At 38.0% G+C, this 27409-nt stretch overlaps 2 protein-coding genes across 2 annotated transcripts in view; one reads left to right on the forward strand and one right to left on the reverse strand.

Annotated features, from left to right (window-relative positions):
• Positions 1-14044, forward strand: part of CDCP1 (CUB domain containing protein 1) — a 108845-nt gene extending 94801 nt beyond the window's left edge. Inside the window, exon 10 of the mRNA XM_083378329.1 lies at positions 11913-14044. Coding sequence (XP_083234455.1) covers positions 11913-12140 — 228 coding nt within the window. The 3' untranslated portion in view covers positions 12141-14044. The remainder of the gene's footprint in view (positions 1-11912) is intronic.
• Positions 1-27409, reverse strand: EXOSC7 (exosome component 7). Its single transcript, XM_083378330.1, has 8 exons — positions 27267-27409; positions 22109-22210; positions 20760-20854; positions 16237-16402; positions 11500-11570; positions 6209-6329; positions 2627-2782; positions 1-444 (listed from the first exon to the last, which is right to left on the reverse strand). The coding sequence occupies exons 1-8, from the start codon at positions 27321-27323 to the stop codon at positions 340-342; spliced, it is 873 nt and encodes a 290-aa protein (XP_083234456.1). The 5' UTR covers positions 27324-27409; the 3' UTR covers positions 1-339.

The following is a 27409-nucleotide window of genomic DNA, read 5'->3' on the forward strand; positions in this document are numbered from 1 at the left end:
TTGAATATAAAACAAAAGTTTATATACCATATAAAACAGTGTTAGAATCTGAAATAGAACAAGAAATAATGCATTCAATACATCAAATGGACAAATCCATGCAGAAACTGTTGACAACACTTGGACTTTATAGGGTGAACTAAAAAGAAATGGCATTTGTACATTTTTGTGGATTTGAACTATTATTTCTTTCATTTTGTTGTAAATATTTAAGTTCCACTTAACACAAGTTTACTTATCATCCTTTATTTAAAATATATTCAATTCTGCAGAAACAAACAAACCAATAAACACACACTTTTAAGTAAAAATTCAACTCATTGAAGGTGATGATTGCACTCATCCCAAAAATCCAACTTTTTTTCGTGCTGTTCCGAGCCTCTCTTCTTTATCTAAAATAGCTTGCAAGGAGGTGTGCAGCAATTTACCCACTCTCTTTCCAGTCTGGAATACAAATGAAAAATAAACCATATAAAACAGCACAGGTGAATTAAAACAAGCAAAATACACTAAACAGTTCCTGTTTACAAATCAATAAATATGTTATTCGGTTGAAATTAATTCATTGGAGTACAACATAAAATGGAAAAAAATTATATATTAAATTATGTGTTTGTAAGAGCCATCTTTAATCCCTTTTGGGCTTATTATTCTACAGGTAGTTCTTGACTGACAACCACAATAGGCTTAGATACTCATTTACTATTATGTGAAACAAAATGCAGAAGGAGGCACTGTCTGGTCTATAGCTGATGAAAAAATTTGCAAAAATCCAGAAAGGAAGAACATGAAGAAAATATACAGTAGAATAATGTGAAACTTAACATTAAGAAAACCAAGATCATGGCATCCGGCCCTCTCAATTCCTGGCAAATAGATGGGGAAGAAATGGAGGTAGTGACAGATTTTATTTTCCTGGGCTCCAAGATCACTGCAGATGGGGACTGTAGCCAAGAAATTAAAAGATGCTTGCTCCTCGGGAGGAAAGCCATGGCAAATCTAGACAGCACACTAAAAAGCAGAGATATCACCCTGTCAACAAAAGTGCGTATAGTCAAGGCTATGGTCTTCCCAGTTGCAATGTATGGCAGTGAAAGTTGGACCATAAGAAAGGCTGAGCGCAAAAGAATTGAGGCCTTTGAACTATGGTGCTGGAGAAGACTCCTGCGAGTCCCTTGGACTGCAAGGTGATCCAACCGGTCAGTCCTAGAGGAGATCAAACCTGACTGCTCTTTAGAAGGCCAGATCCTGAAGCTAAAACTCAAATACTTTGGCCACCTAATGAGAAGGAAGGACTCACTGGAGAAGAGCCTAATGCTGGGAAAGATTGAGGGCAAACCTGATCCAAAATACTGGTTGGTTATTTATTTTACTGAAATTTCCCATCATAAAAAAAGGGATTTTCTTTACTGTCTTCCATGGTCGTATATTCAAGTTTCTAAAACTCAATTTCACTGAGGGCCGCATCAGCATTGCGGTTACCCTCAGGGGCCTGGGTGGGCGTGGCCTACTGGGTGGGCGTGGCCTACTGGGTGGGCGTGGCTAAGTGTGTATGGCCTACAGGTGGGCATGGCCAGCTCTACATCGTTCGCATCAAGGGTGCCTATGAGGGCCTGGGCAGGAGTGGGACAGATCTGGGGGTCTCTGGCAGGAGGAGGGTCTCTGGGCCGGGGCCAAGGCAGTGGGGGCCGTTCCCTCACTGTTTCCAGGATGGCTTCGCGGGCCACATGAAACCACTTTGCGGGCCGGATCTGGCCCCCGGGCCTTGTGTTTGACATGTCTGCAATAGAAGAAGGGGACGACAGAGAATGAGGTGGCTGGATGGAGTCACTGAAGCACTAGGCGTGAGCATAAATGGACTCCAGAAGATGGTAGAGGACAGGAAGGCCTGGAGGAACGTTGTCCATAGGGTCGCGATGGGTCGGACACGACTTCGCAGCTAACAACAACAAATGTCATAAAATATCTTAAATTCCCACTAGAGCAGTGTTATCAAAGTTGGAAATTTCCCCTTCTATATAATTTAAGTACATTAAGAAGTAGGAAAAATTAATAAAAATAAAGTCAAAAATATAGCAATGAGTTGCTACTATAAATAAAAGCTGGCATGAAGTTTATATGTTAAATGTTTCTAAACATATGGGATTTATGAAAAAAAATCTATCCATATGGATGAAGTTATTGTTTGCCTCAAGGCTACTAGAGGCCAGTGCTCCACTTGAGTGAACAATGAAATAGTTACAAATTGGTCATTTTTTTTACATTTCTTATGATAGGCAATTGGAACAATATTCTTTCTAATTCACTGTACTATTTATTTGATATTTATCCCACATTTATAATTTTAATAAAAAACGCAAGGCAGACTGTTCATGATTCTTAAATGCATCATTATCTCAAAGGAGGAAGAGCAACGAGAATTACTGATAATATTTTACTCTAAATGTTGTTTAAATGAGGGAATGTCAGTAGGCAATATAAAGAGTGCATGCAAATATAAGCATTTTTGAAAGTTAGATTTTAAAATAAGATAGGTTGGTGGTTCCAACTTTTAAGATTAACTTCTGATTTTCTCAGAATTAGCATTGTAATTTTAAATCTAATCATCTGTCCAGTGCTTGCTTACCTCCATCATCTCAAAAATGCTCTCTGGGTCAAGGCTGCCTCTTCCCACTTTTTTCATGCAAGTGATAACACCCTGACTTGTTACAGAAATAAGGAGGCTAGCCAAGGAACATGCTTCTTCTTGAAGAGTGGCATCGATCACATGCCTATAGCCGATCTGTGAAAAAAGGCATGTATTCTTCACTACATCTGTACTGAACTGTTGAGGCAAGTTCTAGTGAAGGTTGGAATTAAAATTGTATAGAGCTGACAAATAAAAAGAAACTTCCTACTCACTTCGGGATCAACAAACAAATATATTCCCAAGAATATGCAGTACTGCTAACAATGCCAAAGTATTAAAACAGTCTGTTTGAGAGTTGGTTTGGCACTGTGATTAAGCTGCTGGGCTAGGAATGGAGAAACAGGATTGCTAGTCTTGCATTAGGCATAAAAGCCAACTAGGTGATCTTGGATTAGTCACTCACTCTCAACCTTGTAATGTCACCCTTCTTTACATGACATTCATTGTTTCTGGTAAACTATGTCAATAAATCAATTTAAGTTTCAATTAGGTGTGCACCGCTCTCCAGTTTTAGCAACAATTTCAGAGAATATTTTTTTAATTATAATGGCAATGATAAATCACTTCTCAAAATGCTGCCTAACAAACCAGATGAAGTTGTTTATTTAGTTATCAGGAGTCAAATCCAACCTGAAGACAGAAAGAAAAAAAGGAAGTAATTTCTAAGCCTTCACATCAATCTATCTTCCAACTCCTTTGCTAGATGACTCTATAATTCAAGGTGAAAAGATAGCAATTGGATAGAAAATTAGCAAATACACAGAAAATCTTATTTCATTCGCATTGTGATGTATTTCCCAGGTAAATTCATGAATGATCTTAATGTTACCCAATCTTCTTTTTATTCTCCCATTTTCATTAATTCATTAGCTTGAGTCTTAATTCTTTATTATATTAAGTTATTACTACTTTGATCAAAAATATTTTTAGAATATTGTTGATATTTTGGTATTGAGGATAATTCCTTCCATGTTATTTTTATAAATCAACTTGAGATTAAAAGATGTTTTAAATAAGATACCATCGAAATCCATATTTTGTATAATGCTTACAGTGAGGGAAAAATTATTTAATCCCTTGCTGATTTTGTACGTTTGCCGACTGACAAAGAAATGATCAGTCTATAATTTTAATGGTAGGTTTATTTTAACAGTGAGAGATAGAATAACAATAAAAAAATCCAAAAAATGCATGTCAAAAAAGTTATAAATTGATTTGCATTTTAATGAGGGAACTAATTATTTGATCCCCTATCAATCAGCAAGATTTCTGGCTCCCAGATGTCTTTTATACTGGTAATGAGGTGATATTAGGAGCACTGTCTTAAAGTGAGTGTTCCTAATCTCAGCTTGTTATCTCTATAAAAGACACCTATCCACAGAAGCAATCAATCAATCAGATTCCAAACTCTCCATCATGGCCAAGACCAAACAGCTGTCCAAGGATGTCAGGGACAAGATTACAGAAGGTGACAACAGTTGGTTCGATTATTTGCAAATGGAAGAAACACAAAATAACTGTCAATTTCCCTCAGTCAATCTGTTAATCTCCCTTCATGGGGCTCCATGAAAGATCTCACCTCCTGGAATTTCAACGATCATGAGAAACGGTGAAGAATCAGCCCAGAACTACATGGGAGAATCTTATCAATGATCTCAAGAAAGTTGGGAACATAGTCACCAAGAAAACAATTGGTTAACACATTATGCTGTGAAGGGCTGAAATCCTGCAGCGCCCACAAGGTCCCCCTGCTCAAGAAAGCACATGTACAGGCTTGTCTGAAGTTTGCCACTGAACATCTGAATGATTCAGGGGAGAACTGGGTGAAAGTGTTATGGTCAGATGAGACCAAAATTGGATTCTTTGGCATCAACTCAACTCGCCATGTTTAGGGGAGGACGAACGCTGCCTATGACCCCAAGAACACCATCCCCACCAACAAACATGGAGGTGGAAACATTATGCTTTGGCTGTGTTTTTCTGCTTAAGGGGATAGGACAACTTCACCACATCAAAGGGATGATGGACTATGTACCATCAAATCTTGAGTGAGAACCTCCTTCCCTCAGCCAGGACATTGAAAATGGGTCGTGAATGGATATTCCAGCATGGCAATGACTCAAAACACACGACCAAGGAAACAAATGAGTGGCTCAGGAAGAAGCACATTAAGGTCCTGGAGTAGTCTAGCCAGTCTCCAGACCTTAATCCCACAGAAAATCTGTGGAGGGAGCTAAAGGTTCAAACGTTAGCCTCGAAACCTTAATGACTTGGGGAGGATCTACACAGAGGAGTGGGACAAAATCCTTCCTGAGATGTGTGCAAACCTGGTGGCCAACTACAAGAAATGTCTGACCTCTGTGACTGCCATCAAGGCTTTTGCTACCAAGCCATAAGTCATGTTTTGCGAAGGGGTGAAATATTTATTTCACTCATTAAAATGCAAATCAATTTATAACTTTTTTGAAATGAATTTTTCTGGATTTTTTTGTTGTTATTCTGTCTCTCACTGTTAAAATAAATCTACCATTAAAATTATAGACTGATCATTTTTTTGTCAGTGGGCAAACAGAAAATTAGCAGGGGAATCAAATAATTTCCCCTTACTATATAATTATGAAAATTATGTTTTAAAATTAAAAGTCTAGATAAATTACACTTAGTTATTTTTAAAAATATTTTCTATCTGTTTTAGAAACCAACTCAGTGTATACTTTTATAACAAGTCTGAAATTATGCATTTATAAAAAGAACATTTTATATAATGTAATTTTAACATGTTTATATAAAACACCAAAAAGGGGTTTTTTTTGCTCTAAACCCTCTGTTACTAGGTTGGACAGTAAAAAATGATGACAGGAATGGAGCAAAATGCCATGCCACACATTGCTGGCACTGATCTTGTAAACCACTAGCTGGGGTTTCAGCTATCCCAAGCGACCAATTCCCAACAAGTACTGTCAAAATGTTTTTCAACAGGAAAAAACATTCTCTATCTTTGTCTTAAATATAACATAATTATGGTACATTTACATTTATTTATATATTGCCTTTTACTTTAGACTTCATGGAGGCACTAATTACTTAAAAATGGAACTGAAAAAAGATCTGGAAAGGGACACACACACACACAGACAGACAGACACACAGACACAAACACACATCCAACAGAGAAAAATTCAGACCACTGATCAGCAATAATCCCAACATAATTTGCTCACAAAGGTCAATTTGAAGCTTCATAAGCAACTAATTTCTGCATACCTAATTTTTTGTAATAAACTATCTAAATCTTCATAAATAATCTGCTTCCCAAAGATGTTTAAGGAACAAACAATATTCAAAACTAATAAGGAAACTTGTCATCTACTTGAAGAAAGAAAAACAAAACACCTTGTATATGGTTTCCAAGAGCTTTCCAAGATTATGGTCACAATTAAAAAACACAACACAAACTTTCTGCATAACTTTCAATTTAAAATAAGCATCAAAAGAAAAGTTCTGAATTTTTAGACTTACTTTGCTTAAGGTAACAATACAAGGAATATTATCAACATTGAGTCGAATACAGTCAAAAGGATCATCAGATAGTTCAATTTCATGTCCTCCTTCATCTTCCAAAACACGTACTTTGGGGATCCTAAAGAAAACAGAAATGACCATCAAACAGTGTGATATCTCTGTATATTTTGCTAAGTAGGATTGACCCAACTTTCAACCAAATGTAAGCAATAAGTAAATGTCTATAAATTACAACTACTTTTGTGTTTATATAAACCAGACATGTCAAACATGCAATGTCACATGAGGTTGTGCGACGTATCAGAGCTTTTTCTCCATTGCCGGCAATGGGGTGGGCGCGGTTTCCTGGTGACGTGTCCGGCCTCTGGGCCGGCAGTCTAACGCCCGTGATATAAACTAACCATTATATAAAGTGATGAATATGCCACATTACACTCTGTAGTAATAACTACTTCTTCCTGCAAAAAGTGGAGATACAGATTTCATATCATCTTTCTGTACTTTGGAACATGTGATATTTTTGGATGTCCAAAACCTACAGAGCAACGATGGTTTATTATATGCTATCTTAGCACTGAACTAGCATCACCTTGCATTGGAGAAGTAGTACCATATGTTGGAGAACTAGCATAAAATACTGCTGTTGTTTATTGATCATTAACTGGTGATGTGTGATAATGACAATATCACATTTGCTTTTTATATACTAAGAATAAACAGAAACATATGACAATATTATATGACATCAAAATGTGTTAACACATTCATGGAAGTATCTTATTTATATCAATGCTGCGAATAAAGCTCTAGTCCTCAATAGTGTTGAAGATGTGACACAGCTTCTTTGAGGGCTTTTCCAAGTTCATGTTCATGCATATACAGAAGACAATTGAGAAGGTCTGTTCTGGGAAGAGCTACAAATTTGTTGTATTTTTTTAAAATAATTTTATTAGTTTTCTAATTTTACAATTAAGTATTTACAAAGCAACGTGGTGACTGGATTAATCAATAGTTCAATAACATACATAAATCTTTAGTATAAATATTAAGTTACAACATCAGATATTTCCTCTCTTTTCCCCTTAATATCTACTATCTCATATTAGGCTAATACAGTTCTTATTGTTATCAACTAAGTAAAAACATGTTTGTTACATTTATCAATACTTTTTAGCTTATACATATCTTAATTGTCCCCTTCATGGATTACTGCCTTGTTGTGGCGAAGGGGCTTGCATAATTCAATGAAGCTATGAGCTATGCCGTGCAGGGCCACCCAAGACGGACAGGTCATAGCAGACAGTTGTGACAAAATGTGATCCACTGGAGAAGGAAATGGCAACCCACTCCAGTATCTTTGCCATGGAAACCCCATGGACAGTACCACATGGAACCACTGATTGGTTCAAAATTGGGAAAGGAGTCTGGCAAGGCTGCATACTGTCACCCTGCCTATTTAACTTATATGCAGAGCACATCATGAGAAAGGCAGGGCTATATGAATTGAAAGTTGAAATTAAGATTGCTGGGTGAAATATGAACAACCTAAGATATGCAGATGATACCACTCTAATGGCAGAAAGTGAAGAAGAACTAAAGAGCCTCTTGTTGCGGGTGAAGAAGGAGAGTGCAAAACTTGGGTTGAAACTTAACATTAAGAAAACCAAGATCATGGCATCCGGCCCTCTCAATTCCTGGCATATAGATGGGGAAGAAATGGAGGTAGTGACAGATTTTGTTTTCCTGGGCTCCAAGATCACCACAGACGGGGACTTCAGCCAAGAAATTAAAAGACGCTTGCTCCTGAGGAGGAAAGTCATGGCAAATCTAGACAGCACACTAAAAAGCAGAGACATCACCCTGCCAACAAAAGTTCGTATAGTCAAGGCTATGGTCTTCCCAGTTGCAATGTATGAAAGTGAAAGTTGGACCATAAGAAAGGCTGAGTGCCAAAGAATTGAAGCCTTTGAACTATGGTGCTGGAGAAGACTCCTGCGAGTCCCTTGGAGGGCAATAGAAGGAGACGACAGAGAATGAGGTGGCTGGATGGAGTCACTGAAGCAGTAGGCGTGCTTTTAAATGGACTCCAGAAGATGGTAGAGGACAGGAAGGCCTGGAAGAATGTTGTCCATGGGGTCGCGATAGGTTGGACATGCTAACAACAACAACAATCTTAATTGTCTTTGCATTCAATCCTTATATACAATCAATGTCCTGTTGTTGCTTTCTTCCCAAGCTTTAATTTCCAGTCAATATTCAAATTAATATTTGGTATTTATAATTTTCAAGCTTTAGGTAACCAAAGTTTCTCTTTTTTTATTGAAAAGTTTTACAGTACATTTTATCTTTAACAATCCCCCCTCCCCCCACCCCTATCCCTCCCCCCCATTCCCCCTCCCGACTTCCCAGAGCTAAGTACAAGGTATAAAAACAAAGAACAATCATAAACATCCATATGCTAAAAACAATAAACTATTAATTCTATCGCCCTCTAGCTCATATAAAATGACTACAGGTAACCAAAGTTTCTCTTATCTCAACTTCTTCCTTTTTCCCTTTTCATAACAAAGTCTAATATTCTAAATACAAATCTTATCCATTTGAATATAGTCTTATTCAGTTTTCTAAAAGTTATCTACTTTCCACCATGTTAAACCATCTAATTAATAATACAGTATGCCCTCTAATAGATCAAAAAGATTATATGTATTGTCTGGGTTACCCAATAAATCTGTAATATACATAAATTTTTTCATTTAGGTTTAATTTTTAAAAGCTCAAATATTCCCTCTCTTTTTCTGGTAATATCTATTATCTCATACTGGGCAAACAGAATTCTTATTTTCAAATGATTTCCAAATATTTTATATTAGGTGACCAAAATTTCCCTTATCTCAACTTCTCCCTTTTTCCCTTTTCATACCAAAGTCTATTTGTCTTGTTACACATCTTACCTATTCAATTATAAGGTTACTTTATTTTCTAAAAATTATCTATTTTCCACCATATTCAACCTTCTAATTAGTAATAGGAAATCCCCTCTAATAAATCAAAACCCTTATTTTCTTCAGCCTTACTCTGGCTTTCTTTCTTTGCCAACTAACCTACAAATTCACTGTATTGAATCTTTAGAATTGTAGATACTTTGATATTTCAAGAGACACTCTACTGAATTATCCACACAGTTCTAATAAGCACAGCAGGAGGAGCATTATCAACTATTTAAGCTATTACATACATTTGTTCCATATATTGTAATAATTCCATTTGCACTATTTTGTATGAGTACAGTAAATTTCAATAGTGCATTTTCATTTGGTGACACATCCTGCAATGTACTAGATGAAAAGAGGATATATATACTTACAACTATTACATTAGGTTTTCCTAAATGAAATAGATTTACAATTCAACTTTATCAGCAGCATATTATCAACCATTTTGCCAATATAACATTATCAACCACTTTGTCCTACTTAATCAAGTTAAGAAAGCTGGAGCAAGATCTGACCTTAAAATGTTACCAAGGCTCCATACCTTTCATGAGAAATTCTTTCTACCTTCTTCTACAAGGTAGTTCTGGAGCTTTTCACAATAGCTTGGCTGTGTAACTACTGTATTGTTCCCCAACCTGGGTTCCGTCCTTATGTATGGACTAAACTTCAACATTTTGAGGAATAGATACTAGAACTGATCCATATATCTGTAGTACACCCAGGTTGGGGAAGATTAACCCATAGCATCACTCTATCTTATCTCTGCTGTTAAAGTTTATATAAGAAAATACTGAAGACAATTCTTCAGGATTTTGGCTTTGATACCCTTAATATGCAAGTGATACTTAAACCTTTCTTTCCCACTTTTACCACATTACAAAGAGGTTAGGGAATTGGATATGTAACAAGCTAGGAATATCATTGGTTCAGGAATTCTTACTCAAGGTTGGACAGGGTAGAATTCCTCTTGAAAGTTCAGGTTCATCGTCTGACCTTGAATCTTTGATCTGGCAGTGAACTTGTGTAATTTTATAGTTATGTTGCGCTTCCTACTTTAATACTGGATTGCAACAGTGATCCAATAATGTAAATTAATGTTATTTTGCTAGCTTTTTATGTAGAATGAAATGTCTATTGCATTGACATATTAGGTGCAACAGGTGTCGGGGACTATTTTATAATGAGAGAAAAGTGTCATAAGTAGTAACTCAATCTTTCACACTTTTTATAACTCTACATAATCTAGTACCCTCAGACATTTTGGTTGCAGACTGTATCACATTAGCCATGCTGACATCCAAGATGTACAAATTTGAAGTGGACATTTTAGAAAGTATTGTTTGGTAATGCATGAAACACGCACTTCACCTCTGCATTCTTTTTAACAGCACCATGCTATTTGCCGTGTGTTCTGTTAATCACTTTTAAAATGTAACATTAAAGGTCTGAAGTCAGTAAAAAGTATGTCAAAAGACTAATCTGTGCCTTGAATAGAACTTTTTGTCATCAATTTGGAAAATATGCTACTCTCCTTAGCTTTCAAAAAAAATGTAATTTAGAACAGCTCTCCATCTGTAAAGAAAATACACAGTGCCAAAATATGGACTCATTCCAAAGCTGAGGCATTTGGAAATAGTAGCCTGCAAATATCTGTCAAACTGTTATGGAGCTTTTATATAATATAGTGGGGGAAAAACCCCACAGGACAAGATATTCTTAATCAGGCTATTTGGCAAAGCTAGAAATCTCAAAAGAAATTACAGGATTTGGATAACTAGTTTGTTAAAAATAAATAAATGTTCCTAAACAAATATAAATTAACCATTCTGGGCTGGCCAATTTTTCAGCAGATAAGGTCTCCAAATCATCTGGCCTTCACACACGGCCGTGGTCAGAATTTCAAACTTTTCTTGTTTTTGTGGGAAATGTTGCATGTGTTCTTAAAAAAAAAAGACTAAGCTATGTTTATTTTAGAATTGATGCTATTTAATAAATGTGTTTCATTTCAAATTAATAAAAAATATGTTATCAATGTTTGGCAATCATGATCAAGAGATATAGCTGGCTTATTGCCAGTTACCCTCTCATTTGTGCAGAATGTGCTTTACAAATCTTTCACCAAACAGTTCATTGAAAAGGAAAATCCATGTACAAGAAAAAACTAACCCAAAGAAAGATGTACGTATTCAAGCCTATATTCACTTTTATTCCTATGTTGGTCTACAAACTAATAATTTGTAGTTTGTAGGTAATATCCCAGAAACTGCATTTTGAAAGAGATGTGTTCCTTACCTGGTATTAAAGAGTGCTGCCTTCACTGCAATTGAGATGGCATCAAACAAGTTACCACCACACTCCAATAACTGAAATTTTAAAAATAAATTTTAATTAATATTGTATTATTTTAATCATTTTCTATTCTAAAAGCTATGATTTCATCATCTCATTCTTATAATAATTCTGATATAAATGTATAAGTTACACAAAGGTGGTAAAGCATGACTAATTACAGAAACTTCCACAAAATGTTATATTTTCATTTAATATATTAAAAGATATAATTTTAAAAAGCTGAACTGGATGAGAAGGGATGTTGGTAATAATAAGAACAAAAATATTTTGAATGCTTTAATTGCTTTAAATAATTCTCTTTGTAATATGCAAACAACCCATGAAAGTTAAGAAAATATTTCCTTGTCTTATAGATAGAAATGCTGAGAGATGACTTCTGGTTTGCCGCCACGGCCGCTGAAAGGCAAGATCCATTTTCTACGTCTGATTTTGTTCTGCTGAGGGACCCTGGAAAGGGTGAAAAGTTGCCCTGTAGGGGTGATGAGCAAGGAGGGGACCCTTGCTTGATCGCGGGAGGGTGGCAGCCCTTCCGCTTGATCCGGGGCAGCCCTCCAAACCGGCAGAGGAAAGACCGGCTATAGCAATATGGCTCGTCACTAAGCTGCAGACTTAGTGACAAAGTCACACTTACCATCAAGCACTTCTAAAGCAACGTGGATGAAACTGGGTAAGATCTGATCTTCTCTTTAAGATCCTAAGTGTTTTCTTTTTCTGCAAAAGCTGCCGAAAGTATCTTTCCCCCTGTGAGGAGAGAGGGGAATTTCTGCCCCACCCTCTAAGAATAGAAGCGACTGACTATCCAGGGGAGTTAAAGCACTAAAAGAACAATTTTAATCTAATTGGATTTATATGTTTCTGAAACTTGGAGACCAAAAATTTTCTTATTTTTACTGGAGACTTTTGTTTTTATCTACAAAAAAGAAATAAAACTGGAAAAAGGATTATAAAAATTTTGGACTTAAATTTTTTAAATGACCTCTTCTGGCAAAGTTTGGTATTACAACTTGTTATTGCCTAAAAAAGACTTGGCTTGAAGCCCAGACTTCAGATAAAACTCTTGATTTTGATAGATGCCACCTGTGAGAAACTCAGCTGTAAAGAGAATTTCTGGGTGGAATAACTGGCCTGCTTGAACTATGAATGTAAACCTTTACTGACTTTCAGAGTTATATGTGGAGAATTGCTTTCCTATCTCTTTATTTGAGGAGCACTGGTTATTGTGTGAGATGATGAAATACCTTGGACTATTAAATCTTACTTGACAAATGACTTCTACTATAAAGACTACCTGTAAACACGTGAAATAGATGTCCCATACCTAGTTATAAAATTATTTTTAACGTCTGATTTTAAAGTCCTCAACTTAACACATTATTAAGAGAATATGGATGAAGACCAGGAAAAGATCCTTTCCATGTTGAAAGTAATACATGAAACCATTCTTTCAGCTTGTGACAAAATAAGACCCAACATAAAAGAAAAAGATGCCAGCTTAGATACACAAACTCAAATTTTGACGACAACAAAAGAAATAACAATGCAGAAGATAACAAGAAGTGGAACAATCAAATACTAAGACAGAGGATTCAATTGACCAACAAATAGTTATTGGAAAATCCAGAAAATGGAGTGAAAATGGAAAAGACAATTCTGAAAATGGAAAATTTTAGAAAGAAGATAATTTTAGAAAGAAGATAAACATATCAGGACAATCATGGGGAATTGGAATAATAGGGAGACAATTTAATAAATACAAACAGGCTAGCCGTTCCAAAAAAATGGCAACTAAATGGTCTCTGTTATTTCCAATAATATATATAATAATAAAGTCAGATCTATTTGATAATCTAAAAGCACTAACATAGAAGGCTAGTTGGAAAAGGAAGAATCCAGAATAAGGCTGAAGAAAATTGGGGTTTTGATTTATTAGTGATTTCATATTACTAATTAGAGAGTTAAAGGGAGAAGTTAAGATAAGGGAAATTTTGGTCATTAAATTTAAAATATTTGGAAATTAGTTAAAAATAAGGATTCTAGAAAAAAATATGTTTGATTTATTGATTAACTCAAACAATATATGTAATGGTTTTGATTTATTAAAGAGGATACTGTATTAATTAGATGATTTAATATGGTGGGAAATAGATAACTTTTAGGAACTAGAAGAAGACTATATTCAAATAGATAATATGTGTATTTTGAATATTAGATTCTGTTATGAATTGAGATAAGGGACACTTGGTTACCTAAAGCCTGGAAATTATATCAAATGTTAATTTGAATAGTGATAGTAAACTAAAAATTGGGAAAAATCAGTAACAGGACATTGATTGTCTATAAAGATTGAATGTAAAAGTAATTAAGATATGTATAAGCTAAAAATTTATCGATAAATGTAATAATGATGTTTTTACTTAGTTGATATAATAAGAACTGTATTAGCTTAAATACGAGATAGTAGATAATAAGGGAAAAAGAGAGGAAATATTTGATGTGGTAACTTGAGATTTGTACTAAAGATTTTTGTATGTTATTGAACTACTGATTAAAACAGCTACCACATTGCTTTTTAAATACTTAAATATAAAATTGGAAAATTAATAAAATATTATTATTAAAAAAGCTGACTTCAAATCACCTGGCTTCAATCTTAAATGCTAATTATTCTGTGCATTCCTTCCCTGGATTGATTTTTTAAAAATAACAATAATAATGACTGGACAAATGTGCCACACTCACCATCAAACTGAGAAAAATAGTGAAAACTGAAGGAATCAAGAATCTGGAAAAAGATGATTACTGCAAATATCTGGGCATACCTGTTGTCAATACCTGACAACAACAAGCAAAGTGAAATCAAGAAAAAAGGTTAAAAGTGAATACATCAAGAGAGTCCAAACTTAATGGAGGATCTTAAAAGTCCAAACTCAATGGAGGAAACACCATCAAGGCAATCAACACCTGGCCAATTCCAGTCATTAGATACACAGCTGGAAGAGTGGACTGGACTCAAGCAGAACTAAAAGCTCTGGATAGGAAGACCAGAAAAATAATGACAATGAATCATGCCCTTCATCCACGTAGTGACATTGACAGACTCTACCTACCAAGGCAAATAAAAACGTTGCAAGTACATCAGATGGTTGGAAAAGAAAAAAGAGCATTATAAGAATATCTGAAGAACAGTGAAGAAACTTAGTATACCAGGAAGGCTTAATGACTACTGGAGTGACCAAGTGCTCCTTCACTGCAACGGAGATGGCATCAAGCAAGAAAGACCAAAGGAAGAGCAGAATGGAGGCATGGGAAGACAAAGCATTACATGGCCAATATATTAAAAAATAGCAGGGAAAACAATAGTTAAGAGTAGGAAAGTTGAAGAAAGAGACAGAAGGCTTAATTTTGGCTGCACAAGACCAAGCCTTACAAAAGCCAGAATTGAGATGACAGCAATAGACAGCAAATGCACCTATGCCAAGAAGCTGATGAAACAGTAAACTGCCTGCTGCAAAAAGATCACACAGACTGACTACAAGCAGCGGCATGGCAAAGTAGCAACAATGCTGCATTGGAAGAACTGCAAGAAATATTATTTGCCTGCAAGAAATAACTGTGGGATGATAAAATAGAAAGTCATGGAAAATGAAGAAGCTAAATTGCTCTGGGACTTTAAAATTCAAATTCAAAAGGCACCTGTCAATTGTCAATAAGACAAAAAAGTCTGGCTAGTGGATGTGGCAATGCATAGAGACAGAAGAAGAGAAGAGAAAGAACTGGAGAAGATAACAAAATACAAAGACCTGCACATAGAAATAGAACAACAAGCAAACAAAAGTAATACCAAAAGTAATAGGTGTCTTGGATGCAACCCAAAATAACTGGAGCACCACTTGAACACCATCGGCATTGACAAATTCACCATCAATCAATTGCAAAAGGTGGCTTTACTCAAAACAGCTTACATCCTGGGACAATACCTTTAACACCATCAAACATCTGCTTATCCCAGGTTCTTGGAAAGGATTCAATAGGTAGACAAAAGTGCCAAATTCAATCTGAACATTTTGCTGATTGTGTGATGAATCTTCATCATTATAATAATAAACACAGCAAGAGCTATCAGAAACACAGTTTTCAGAGTTCGATTTAGGAACTAGAAATACCAAATTTCTCTAAGCAATAACAAAATAACAGAACAGAATAACAGAGTTGGATGGGACCTTAGAGGTCTTCTAGTCCAACTCTCCGATCAGGCAGGAAATCCTATACCATTCCAGACAAATAGTTGTCCAATCTTTTCTTAAAAACTTCCAGTGTTGGAATATTCACAACTTCTGGAGGCAAGCTAGAATAAAACAAGGACCCAGGCAATTGAGGAATATAAAGGAGAGGTAAAAAGTGAAGATTTGAAACTTGGCTGGGTGACTTTGGATCAAGTCATTCTGTTTGGGTCCAACTCACCTCACAGGCTTGTTGTTGTTATGGAGGAAGGAGTATTAAGTATGTTCTGGTTTGAGTTACTTACAAAAGTAATAAAGACATGATAAAAAAAATCTTGTAAATAAAATAAATGCATCTGAGAGTTTGGTAATAATTAGACTTTTAAAGCTCTTGAGCTTAAATTTAATTTAAATTCGCACAGAACTTACTTACTCACCAAGACATCAATTTACTCACCAAGACATCAACATAAAGTATCCAGCAATGCTGTCTGGGATTAATACAAAGGGTTTTCAAGTCGATACTGCTCTCATTATTAAATATCCTGTATAGGGTATTTGCAATCTCAGTGCCAAGTTCTTCACCACCACGTCCTTCAAATTCTGGAGTGGCATTTGCTGAACTGAAAGTAAATTATTACAATTCCGAAAATTCAAACCACAGTTCAGAATATTAAATATTCATTAAATATAAAACCAAGAGTATAAACCACAATCAAGAATATGGATTATAAAAATTTTCTAACTACCTCCAAATAATTTAGTTGGGTATCTTATTTTCTATTCTTTAACAATTTATCTTTGTTACTAAATACAGTACATTATGTTGATGGAAATTATTCTTATGAAACTAGTTGTTGTTATTAGTTGCGAAGTCGTGTCCGACCCATCGCGACCCTATGGACAACGTTCCTCCAGGCTTTCCTGTCCTCTGCCATCTTCTGGAGTCCATTTAAGCTCAGGCCTACTGCTTCAGTGACTCCATCCAGCCACCTCATTCTCTGTCATCCCCTTCTTCTCTTGCCCTCAACCTTTCCCAGCATTAGGCTCTTCTCCAGTGAGTCCTTCCTTCTCATTAGGTGGCCAAAGTATTTAAGTTTCAACTTCAAGAACTGGCCTTCTAAAGAGCAGTCAGGGTTGATCTCCTCTAGGACTGACTGGTTTGATCGCCTTGCAGTCCAAGGGACTCGCAGGAGTCTTCTCCAGCACCATAGTTCAAAGGCCTCAATTCTTTGGCGCTCAGCCTTTCTTATGGTCCAACTTTCACAGCCATACATTGTAACTGGGAAGACCATAGCCTTGACTATACACACTTTTGTTGGCAGGTTGATGTCTCTGCTTTTTAGTGTGCTATCTAGATTTGCCATGGCTTTCCTCCCCAGGACCAAGCGTCTTTTAATTTCTTGGTTACAGTCCCTATCTGTGGTGATCTTGGAGCCCAGGAAAATAAAATCTGTCACTAACTCCATTTCTTCTCCATCTATTTGCCAGGAATTGAGAGGGCTGGATGCCATGATCTTGGTTTTCTTAATGCTAAGTTTCAATATGAAACTAGAACTACTGATTAATTTAACAAAGATTACAAAGATACAATTACAATAGTAAAAGCTAAAATAAATAAAAGGTACAATAGAAAGGTTGCTTGGTTAATCTAATAATAGAAAGAGTAGAAAGAAAAAAGGAACAGAAAAAAGAAAAGATTATAGTAAAGAAAAATAAGACTTCCAACTTTTATTACAAGTATAAACTATTTATCACCTCTTAAAATACAACAAATGACTCTTCTTCCCATATCCCATCTCTTTTCTATAAACAAATCCATAAAGCATAATCATTTCAGTCCTGATGTCAGCAAAAGTTCATTAATGGTTACCAGAAAAACATAGCTATGTTAACCTTGATCAAATAACCCAACCTTGTATTCCTCCCTTTTATTTCTAACAATATTAATGTTTAGTACATTCAGATAACGTCATAAATTTTTATTTCTTTTCATATCTTGAAACAAGACATGCACGAACAATATAATCTTTTAAGACAGGATTAGGTGCCCAACATTTAATTAATTAATGAACCCAAGAATTTCATAAAGGGACTTGGAAATTATATTAATTTTATTTAGATCAAATTAAATTGCATCAACTCTCTTCTGATATAGAACTAAGAAACAGGTAAACTAGTATTAGCAATATTATCGACAGATAAATATGGAATGTAACCAAATGTCTATGGAGTTTCTCAGTCATCCAGGTCAGTTATCCCCAAGATGCTTTTTCAAGAGGCAACTGGACTTTATTGGCTTTTTTTCCCCTTTTTTCTTCAATGTCTTCAAAGAAAAAACAAGAACATCCAGTTGCCTTGTGAAAAAGCATCTTTGGGATGGAATGTAACCCTAACTGTGCATATCGGCATCTTGGGTTAACCAGACCATTCCACCTTTAACGATTGGGGGTGAGGTGTTACCCCCTGTTGATAGGGCTCGCAACTTGGGCGTCCTCCTTGACTCCCGGCTCAATTTGAAGACCATATAGGAGCCGTGACCAGGGGGGCTTTTGCCCAAGTTTGCCTGGTGCGCCAGTTGCGACCCTACCTGGACCAAGATGCCCTACGCACAGTCACTCATGGGCTCGTGACCTCCCGTTTAGACTACTGCAACGCTCTCTACATGGGGCTGCCCTTGAGGACCACTCGGAGGCTTCAGCTGGTGCAGAATGCGGCCGCGCGAGTTGTGATGGGGGTTTCCCGATACTCTCATGCAACACCTCTACTCCGCGAGCTGCATTGGCTCCCGGTTGCCCTCCGGGTGAGATTCAAGGTGCTGGTGATGACCTATAAAGCCCTAAATGGCTTGGGTCTGGGATATCTGAGGGAACACCTGCTGCCAGCATCAGGTTCCCTTCGTCCAGTGCGCTCCCACAGGGAGGGTCTCCTCAGGGTGCCGCTGGTAAAAGATTGCCGGCGGATAACACCCAGGGGGAGGGCCTTCTCAGTGGGTGCGCCTGCCCTCTGGAACCAGCTCCCCGTGGAGCTCAGGACTGCCCCCGACCTCCGTGCATTCCACCGGGACCTGAAGACCTGGCTCTTCGAGCTCTCTGGCCCAGGCTGAGAATTTTAATTTTAATTTAATTGGGGTTTTTACTTTTTCAGGGATTGATGTAATTTTCTAATTGTTTTTAACTTTTGTATCTCTTGTTTTAAATACCCTGTAAACCACCCTGAGTCCTTCGGGAAAGGGCGGTATATAAATCTAAATAAACAAACAAACAAACAAACAAATAAGCTTGTTTTATTACTCAATTCAGTAACATTGCAATTTTCATAAAAGGTCTTCTTCAAGTTAAGCTCACCTCTGGTTATTCAGTAATGTAATTCTTGGCAAATTTGTTTACCTTATCCCAGGATGTTTAATTTATTCATTTATCAGTTTAGTCTACAGCCCCAGTATTTCTGGTTGTATTTCTTCTTCATACTAATCAGGATAGACCCCCCTTTGCTTCTGATTTGCTAAGGTGGAAAATAAAAATTCTAATGAAATTCATTTTGCTTCCTTTTTTAAAAAAATAGGATTTTGGAATGACAATGAAAAAAGAATGGCTAATTGGCAATCTAATAAAATGGATACACTTTAATGAATCTAAGGAAGTAATTCAGAGAAGTTCCAGATGTTAAAATATACTCAACTAGCACCACCTAGTGGTAAGACCCTTAATATAATATGCATATTCTAGTCTTAATTTGAAGTTTTGACAGTGAAATTTTATCTGCATTGAACCACAAGCATAAGTAGCAGATGCCTGTGCAATAAGCACATAGGAATCATCATCTGACAATGGTTTTCTGCTATTAATACTGTATATAATTATACTTCACTCAAAGACTAGTAATAGAACTAGGTAACACTTCAGTGCAAATTATCTTTGCTTAGGACTTTGTGTAAATTTTTAAAGGAAGGTGAGTAGATATTTTTTATTCTTACATTCTTACAAAGAATTCTGTAATTTTTAGGACACAACTATCAGGGAGGGAATTAAGGCAATGTGGTTTTTTGTGATCCATCCTACATGCAAGAATGGGACTTTTATTTCACTTCTGCTATTGAGGGAATTCATCTATTTACGGTCAAGTAATATTAAAAGCCCCTGAGAAGTTCACAAGAATCAACAGAGGTCCCTTTGTTCCTTTGGCAAAGATAATCTACTAAGTTCACCAACATTGTTTTTATATCATTCTCAGGCTTGACACTAGACTGAAATGATCCACTGATTTTTAGCATTATTTAGTGAATTATAGTTATCTACTTTTGTTAAAAATTATGAACTAACATTTTATATGTATCTTCCATCCTGATCCATCAATGGAAGATGTATATAAAATTATGTGGTCCATCTTTGGAAATTTCTGTTTTTCTTCCCTTCTAGATTGATCCAAGTGTTTCAGAAACAGTTTATTTCCAGAAGCAAATCTTGTAGAAATAGAGGGAATTATTCCCACAGTGCTTAATCTGTTCAGACAATTTACAAGTTTTGGGAATGAACCAAGATCTGCATTTAACTATAACAATAGTTAAGTTCTTTAAGCAAATATATATTTATTTGCAAAATGAGTAACTGCAGTATTCAAATTAATGTGGATGCACTGTTATGTACTAGGGCTTTTTCGAATCCTTATTTTCTTTCTGTAAACTTTAAAAACACAGGCATTCTTTCAATAATGTGACTTTTTGTGTATGTGGTTCTTCACTTGGGGTTGACAAGATTTGCCTTTGGCAAGATTTCAGAAGTGGTTTTCCGTTGCCTTCTTCTAAGGCAGAAAGAGTGACTGGCCCAAGATCATCCATCTAGCTTCTGACCAAAGGTGGAACAAGAACTCATGGTCTGTAGATACCATGGTGCCTTAACCACCATATCTAACTGGCTCTCAACATGACTTTTACCTGATGATAATCAAACACAAGCCTCCACTGTGAATAGTTAAACTAACCAATCAACAAAGAATTCCAAACAGCCTTCATTTGGCTTCTCCAGCTTTGGTGTTCCCATTTCTGCCTTGACTCCAACCAGGATGTCTGTGTGCCCCTGTAATAACAGAGACAGGTATATTTTCCAAGTTATTTGATCTTACAAACTTATATTTCCACATGAATCAGCATTATCCAGCAGTTTTCCTTAAAGCATGAAGAACTCTGAAAATAAAGACAGTTTTAAACATTTTCAATTCCCTCAAACAATCAATTAAAACAAGGTATTATGTAGACAGAGGGACGCAGTGGCTCAGTGGGTTAGGACGCTGAGCTTGTCGATCAGAAGGTCAGCAGTTTGGCGGGTCGAATCCCGAGTGCCCCGTAGCAGAGTGAGCGCCTGTTACTCGTCCCAGCTTCTGCCAACCTAGCAGTTCGAAAGCCCGTAAAAACTCAAGTAGAAAAATAGGGACCACTCCGGTGGGAAGGTAACAGCGTTCCGTGCGCCTTTGGCGTCTAGTCATGCCGGCCACATGGCCACGGAGACGGAAACGACTAGCACGCATGTGCGGGGGAACCTTTACCTTTTATTATGTAGACAAGTATAACTAAGTGCTGTTAATACCCTATTAGATATTTCCATGAATAATACAACACTTAGTAAACAAAGCATAGGCACCCAGTACTCTCCAAATGGTTCCAAAACCACTTGGTTGGTTTGAAAGTTTGGTTTGGTGGCTTTGGGTTGAACTGTAGAATCCTTGGTGCTCCCTGAACTTAGTTATTCACTTGTAGAAATTACTGAAATAGATGACTTTATCAGTGCTAGTGAGTGTGAAGCTTGCTCCGTTTATTTACAGTAGCTTACCCTGTCAGTGTTGATGGGGGTGGTGGTTTTCTCCTTGGTAGTTCCTTGATTAGGGTATTATTTTCTGCTTGAGGAAAAAAAATACCTGTTTGAGCAGAAAACAATACCCATATAGCTGTGCAACGTATATTTAAATTCCACTTCTTGTTCAGAGACTCATAATGCTTGCTCTCTGCCCCTTCTAGCACTTGTCCACAAAAATGTATCATGGAGCTAGTCTTGTGAGCAAGCCCACAGCACATTTATAAATAGGATCTAGGTTATACTTGTAGCAATTTCTTCGGCTTGCCAATAAAACACAATTTGCTAATTGAAAATAATACTTCATGTATTTTAATACATCTGACCAGTACATTCTGACCTACAAGAATTATGTATTAATTTTTAAATTAAATATAGAATCCTAAAGCAACAAAACGTGTTGATTTTATAAAGAGAAGGATTCATTTTTCAAATAAAATCAAGAAATATAATGGCAGGGTACAATACGTTAGATGTACTTACAAGTTTTACTCTAGCAGACCCACTTGTATTAGATATTACATCTGTTTCCACTTCTGTACATCTATAATCTTCACAGCCACGGCCATCAACTCGAAGATCTTCCTACAATACCAATTCCAATGCTGTCATATTATGCCATCACCATCTTGTCAAAATATTTAAGTAGTAGGGCAAAATTTACTTAGACAAGCAAATATGTGTACTATTAATGACTTTATGGATTAATATAAAAACAGTCCAAGGTAAGTTTTCTCTTAGATTTATCTACCATTGCAATCAGCTCACTCATTATTTAAGTAGGCCTCATTCAAAACAGTCACCTCAAGCATAATTTAAAAGCATACTTGTCATATTATATGAAGCCTCAAGGCTGTATTATAACTTTCCTTTTCTATACATATGCTGATTTTATGCAAGGTAAAAAAAATCTGCTTTTGCTAAGAACAAGCTATAACGCAACTTATGAAAAATTACCAAGATATTCAAATAGCTTATTCTTGGCTTGTTTTAATTACTTTATTAGAAGAGGCTTTTCCCTTCAAAGGTGGATATAATAAAAAAAACTATGGTTTCTTTAAACTATTCCCTTAATCTTACAGCATGTGCAAAGGATGCATAGGCAAAATATGGAAGCATAAAATAATAAAATCACTATTGTATCAGTAAAGACTCCATGTCATTCAGACTTTCCTGACACATCTTAACATGTTAATGCAGCTACTATGGTTGGTTTATAAGGAATGGTGAGAGTTGTAGCTCAACTATTCTAGGAAAACAACTTTCCACTCAATTTATTTCATGGTTTCAATATTTATCACATGAATTGCATCTTAATTAAGACTATTGACCAGACCAATTATGTAAATCTTTTTAAATGCCTATGCTTTGCATTTACTGGTTGAAATATTTATTATTTTTAAGATTAACAACCAGCACCTTGAATTGCACCTGGGGGCCAACTGGTAGCTAATGCAGCAGTGCACAATGAAAAGTACTCACTACTGCTTACTCCACGGGTGTCAAACATGACATGATGTGGCGTATCGTGACTTTTTCGCATTGCCAGAGATGGGATGGGCCAGCAGTTTGAAACCCCTGGTTTACACCATTGCATTTTGAACAAAGTGGACAGGATCATGGGGAAATTAAGTGCCGCCATGTGTTTGTTGGACCCGTGTCCCTCCTGGCTGGTCTATGCATCTCGGGAGGTTACACGAGGCTGGCTCCTAGCAGTTATCAATGCCTCACTGAGTGAAGGGTATTTCCCTACTGCCTTGAAAGAGGCAGTGGTAAGGCCCCTCCTTAAGAAACCTGCATTGGATCCAGCTATTTTAAACAACTTTCGTCCTGTCTCCAACCTTCGCTTTCTTGCGAAGGTCGTTGAGAGCGTGGTGGCATGGCAGCTCCCTTTGGTCCTGGAGGAAACTGAGTATCTGGATCCGTACCAATCGGGTTTCAGGCCTGGATATAGCATGGAGACGGCATTGGTCGCGCTGGTCAATGATCTCTGGCGAGCCCGAGATAGGGGTTATTCCTCTGTCCTGGTCTTATTAGATATCTCAGTGGCTTTTGATACCATCGACCACGGTATCTTGCTGCGTCGTCTTGAGGGGTTGGGAGTGGGAGGCACCGTTCTGCGGTGGTTCTCCTCCTACCTCTCGGGCAGTTCGCAGATGGTGTTGGCAGGGGGACAGAGGTCAACTCCTAGGCCCCTTAGTTGTGGGGTGCCTCAGGGGTCGGTGCTCTCGCCCCTCCTGTTCAACACCTATATGAAGCCGCTGGGAGAGACCATCCGTGGCTTCGGGGTGAAGTATCATCAAAATGCTGATGATACCCAGTTTTTCATCTCCACCCCGAACCAACCCAGTGATGCCCTCGATGTGATGTCCCGTTGCCTGGAAGCGGTACAGATTTGGATGGGAAAGAACAGGGTCCGGCTCAACCCGGCCAAGACTGAGTGGCTTTACGTACCGACATCTCGTTTAGTCCAAGAAGTTCCATCTTTGATTATAGGAGATGTTACCTCCCGTTGATAGAGCACGCAATCTAGGCGTCCTCCTGGATTCACGACTCAGTTTTGAAGATCATATTGGAGTCGTGGCTAGGGGGGCATTTGCCCAGATTCGCCTGGTACACCAGTTGCGCCCCTTTCTGGACCGAGATGCCCTATGTACAGTCACCCACGCACTCGTTACCTCCCGTATAGATTACTGCAATGCTCTCTACATGGGGCTGCCCTTGAAGACCACCCGGAAGCTTCAGCTGGTGCAGATTGCGGCTGCACGGGTAGTGATGGGAGCACCCCGATACTCCCATATTACACCCCTCCTGCGTGAGCTGCATTGGTTACCGGTTGCCCTCCGGGTGAGATTTAAAGTGCTGGTACTTACCTTTAAAGCCTACATGGCTTAGGCCCGGGATACTTGCAGGACCATCTGCTACCGGGAACGAATTCCCATCGCCCAGTACACTCACACAGAGAGGACCTCCTCAGGGTACCGTCGGCTAGACAATGTCGGCTGGCGACCCCCAGGGGAAGGTCCTTCTCTGTGGGAGCGCCAGCCCTGTGGAACCAGCTCCCCCCTGAGCTTCAGATGGCCCCAGATCTCCAGTCCTTTTGCCGCGGCCTCAAAACACTCCTTTTTCAACTGGCTGACCTGGACTGACAGGGATTTAATGTTTAATTTTTATTTTAATTATGTTTACAATTTTTAACTCTAATTTTTAATTTATTTTAATTTTTAATTTTAATTTATTGTACAGAGGCCTTTAATTTTAATTTTATCTTAATTTCTGTATTTATTGTATATTATTGCTGTTAGCTGCCCTGAGTCCTTCGGGAGATAGGGTGGGATATAAGCCCCATTAATAAATAAATAAATAAATAAAATTGCTGTTCCTGGGTGGTCTTCAAGAACAGATACATGAAGAGTGCATAGCAGTAACAAGATGGGTTTGAGTGACCATCTGCAGTGCCAGGGTCTCTTGGTTGAGAAGAGTGCAAAACGTACCTGTGCAAAGGACTTCAAGCAGCATGTGTGAGTCTAGCAGGACCCCCAAGGTTGTACCCAAGTCTCAAATTGGGAAGTGTAAATTCAGTTCAAAATATTAGCTGGCTCTATTACGAAGTATTAATTTTAACTAGTATCAAATTGCTGGAACTGCAATTTGGGAACAATAGGCAGTTCAACCTCAGCAAAACTAAGTGGCTTTGGAGGATCCAGGAAATTACCATCTCCAGTGTTGGAGATGGTGGTACTGCCCCAAGTAGATCCTATGTACAATCACAAGGTCATTTTGGATTCATGATTCCTGTTCAATAAACAGGTGACAGTTGTGGCTAGAAGAGCTTATATACAACTTTGGGTTGTGTGCCAGTTGCACCTGTTCCTGGATTAGGAGACTGCTGTAATCTTGGTCACTCATTCTCTGGTTGCCTCCTGAATGGGCTGGCCCTGAAGAGTATCTGTAAACTTTAACTGGTGCAAAATGTGATGGCCCAGGCAGTTATGTGCACTCCCAGACTAGAACAAACTATATCTTTACTCTGAACTGCATTGGTTGCTAGTTTGCTTCTGGATTCAATTCAAGGTGTTGATGTGATGTCCCGTTGCCTGGAAGCAGTTCGGGTCTGGATGGGGAAGAACAACCCTGACAAGACTGAGTGGCTGTACGTACCGGCATCTCGGGATATTCAGAACATTCCATCTCTTTCTATAGGGGGTGAGTTATTACCCCCCACAGATAGGGCTCGCAACTTGGGAGTCCTCCTAGATTCACAGCTTTCCTTGGAAGACCACATAACAGCTGTGACTAGGGGAGCCTTTGCCCAGGTTCGCCTGGTGCGCCAATTACGGCCCTATCTAGACCGAGATGCCCTACGTATGGTCACTCATGCACTTGTGACCTCTCGTTTAGACTACTGCAATGCTCTTTACATGGGGCTGCCCTTGAGGACCACTCGGAGGCTCCAACTGGTACAGAATGCAGCCGCGAGAGCTGTGTTGGGAGTCTCCCGATACTCCCATGTTACACCTCTACTCCGTGAGCTGCATTGGCTCCCAGTTGTTCTCCGGATAAGATTCAAGGTGCTGGTAATGGTTTTCAAAGCCCTACATGGCATGGGTCCGGAGTATCTTAGGAATCACCTGCTGCCATCGTCAACGTCCCTCCGTCCAGTGCGCTCCCACAGAGAGGGCCTCCTAAGGGTTCCGCCGTTCGGAGAATGCCGTCTGGTGGCTCCCAGAGGGAGGGCGTTCTCTGTGGGCGCACCTGAACTATGGAACCGTTTACCGGTTGAGCTCCGGATGGCTCCCGACCTTCGCTCCTTCCGACGCGACCTAAAAACATATCTGTTTGAGCAATCCGGTCTGGTGTGACGGGTTCTGTTGTAATTATTGTTTTAAGGTAACTATCTTCTGCATTTGGGCAAAATTAGGGTTTAATTTGTTTTCAATATCTGTATTTGTGCATTCTGTTATGTCACTGTTCACCGCCCTGAGTCCTTAGGGAGAAGGGCGGTATACAAATCTAATAAATAAATAAATAATGACCAGTAAAGGCCCACATGGCGTGGCAAGGTATTTGAGGGGCAGACTTTCCCTGATTACATCTATCTGTCTTCTCAGGTCTAGAGGAAAGGCAGGTTGTGGTCCCATTTACTAAGGGCATTCATTTGTTAGTAGCTAAGAGGACAGCCTTTGCTATCTCCCTTTTCGAATATAATTTCCTCCAAGGTGAGATTGGCTCTGACTCTACTGATCTTTTACAAGTCCTTTAAACCTGGCTATGTCATTGTGCTAGGGGATCTTACAGAATTACGTAGCCTGCTTCCAGATTATGTTTTATGATTTAATATTTTAATTAGTTTTAAGTAGGTTTGCTATTATTGCTATGGTTACTTAGTTGTATTTTGTTTCGTTATTTTTGTAACTATGTGAGTCTCCCAGAATCGTGTATGTAAAATGGCCATGCCATCTTAAATTCGCACGCGGACTGCAAGTCACATCCTATGACTACGCGGAGGAAAACAGACGTGTTTTCAAAGGAATAGAAAAAAAATACTTGTTTTATGATGGGGAACATTCAAGAAAAAATCGAGAAAGAAGCTTAAAAGGAGCCCTTACAATCCCTACCCCCCGTTTGCCGTCCTTTTTACCTGGACACCATGCATGATATAAACTTTTTCCGCCTCGCTCAAGACCACCGACGCCATAATAATAATTAGTCCTAAGCGCCTCCTTCGCCTCCAAATACCAAAAGCCTCTCAGCCGCTCAAAAAAAAAAAAAAGGCGCCTGACC

The sequence above is a fragment of the Vipera ursinii genome (genome assembly GCF_947247035.1).
Source record: "Vipera ursinii genome assembly, chromosome: Z".
NCBI classification, from domain to species: domain Eukaryota; kingdom Metazoa; phylum Chordata; class Lepidosauria; order Squamata; family Viperidae; genus Vipera; species Vipera ursinii.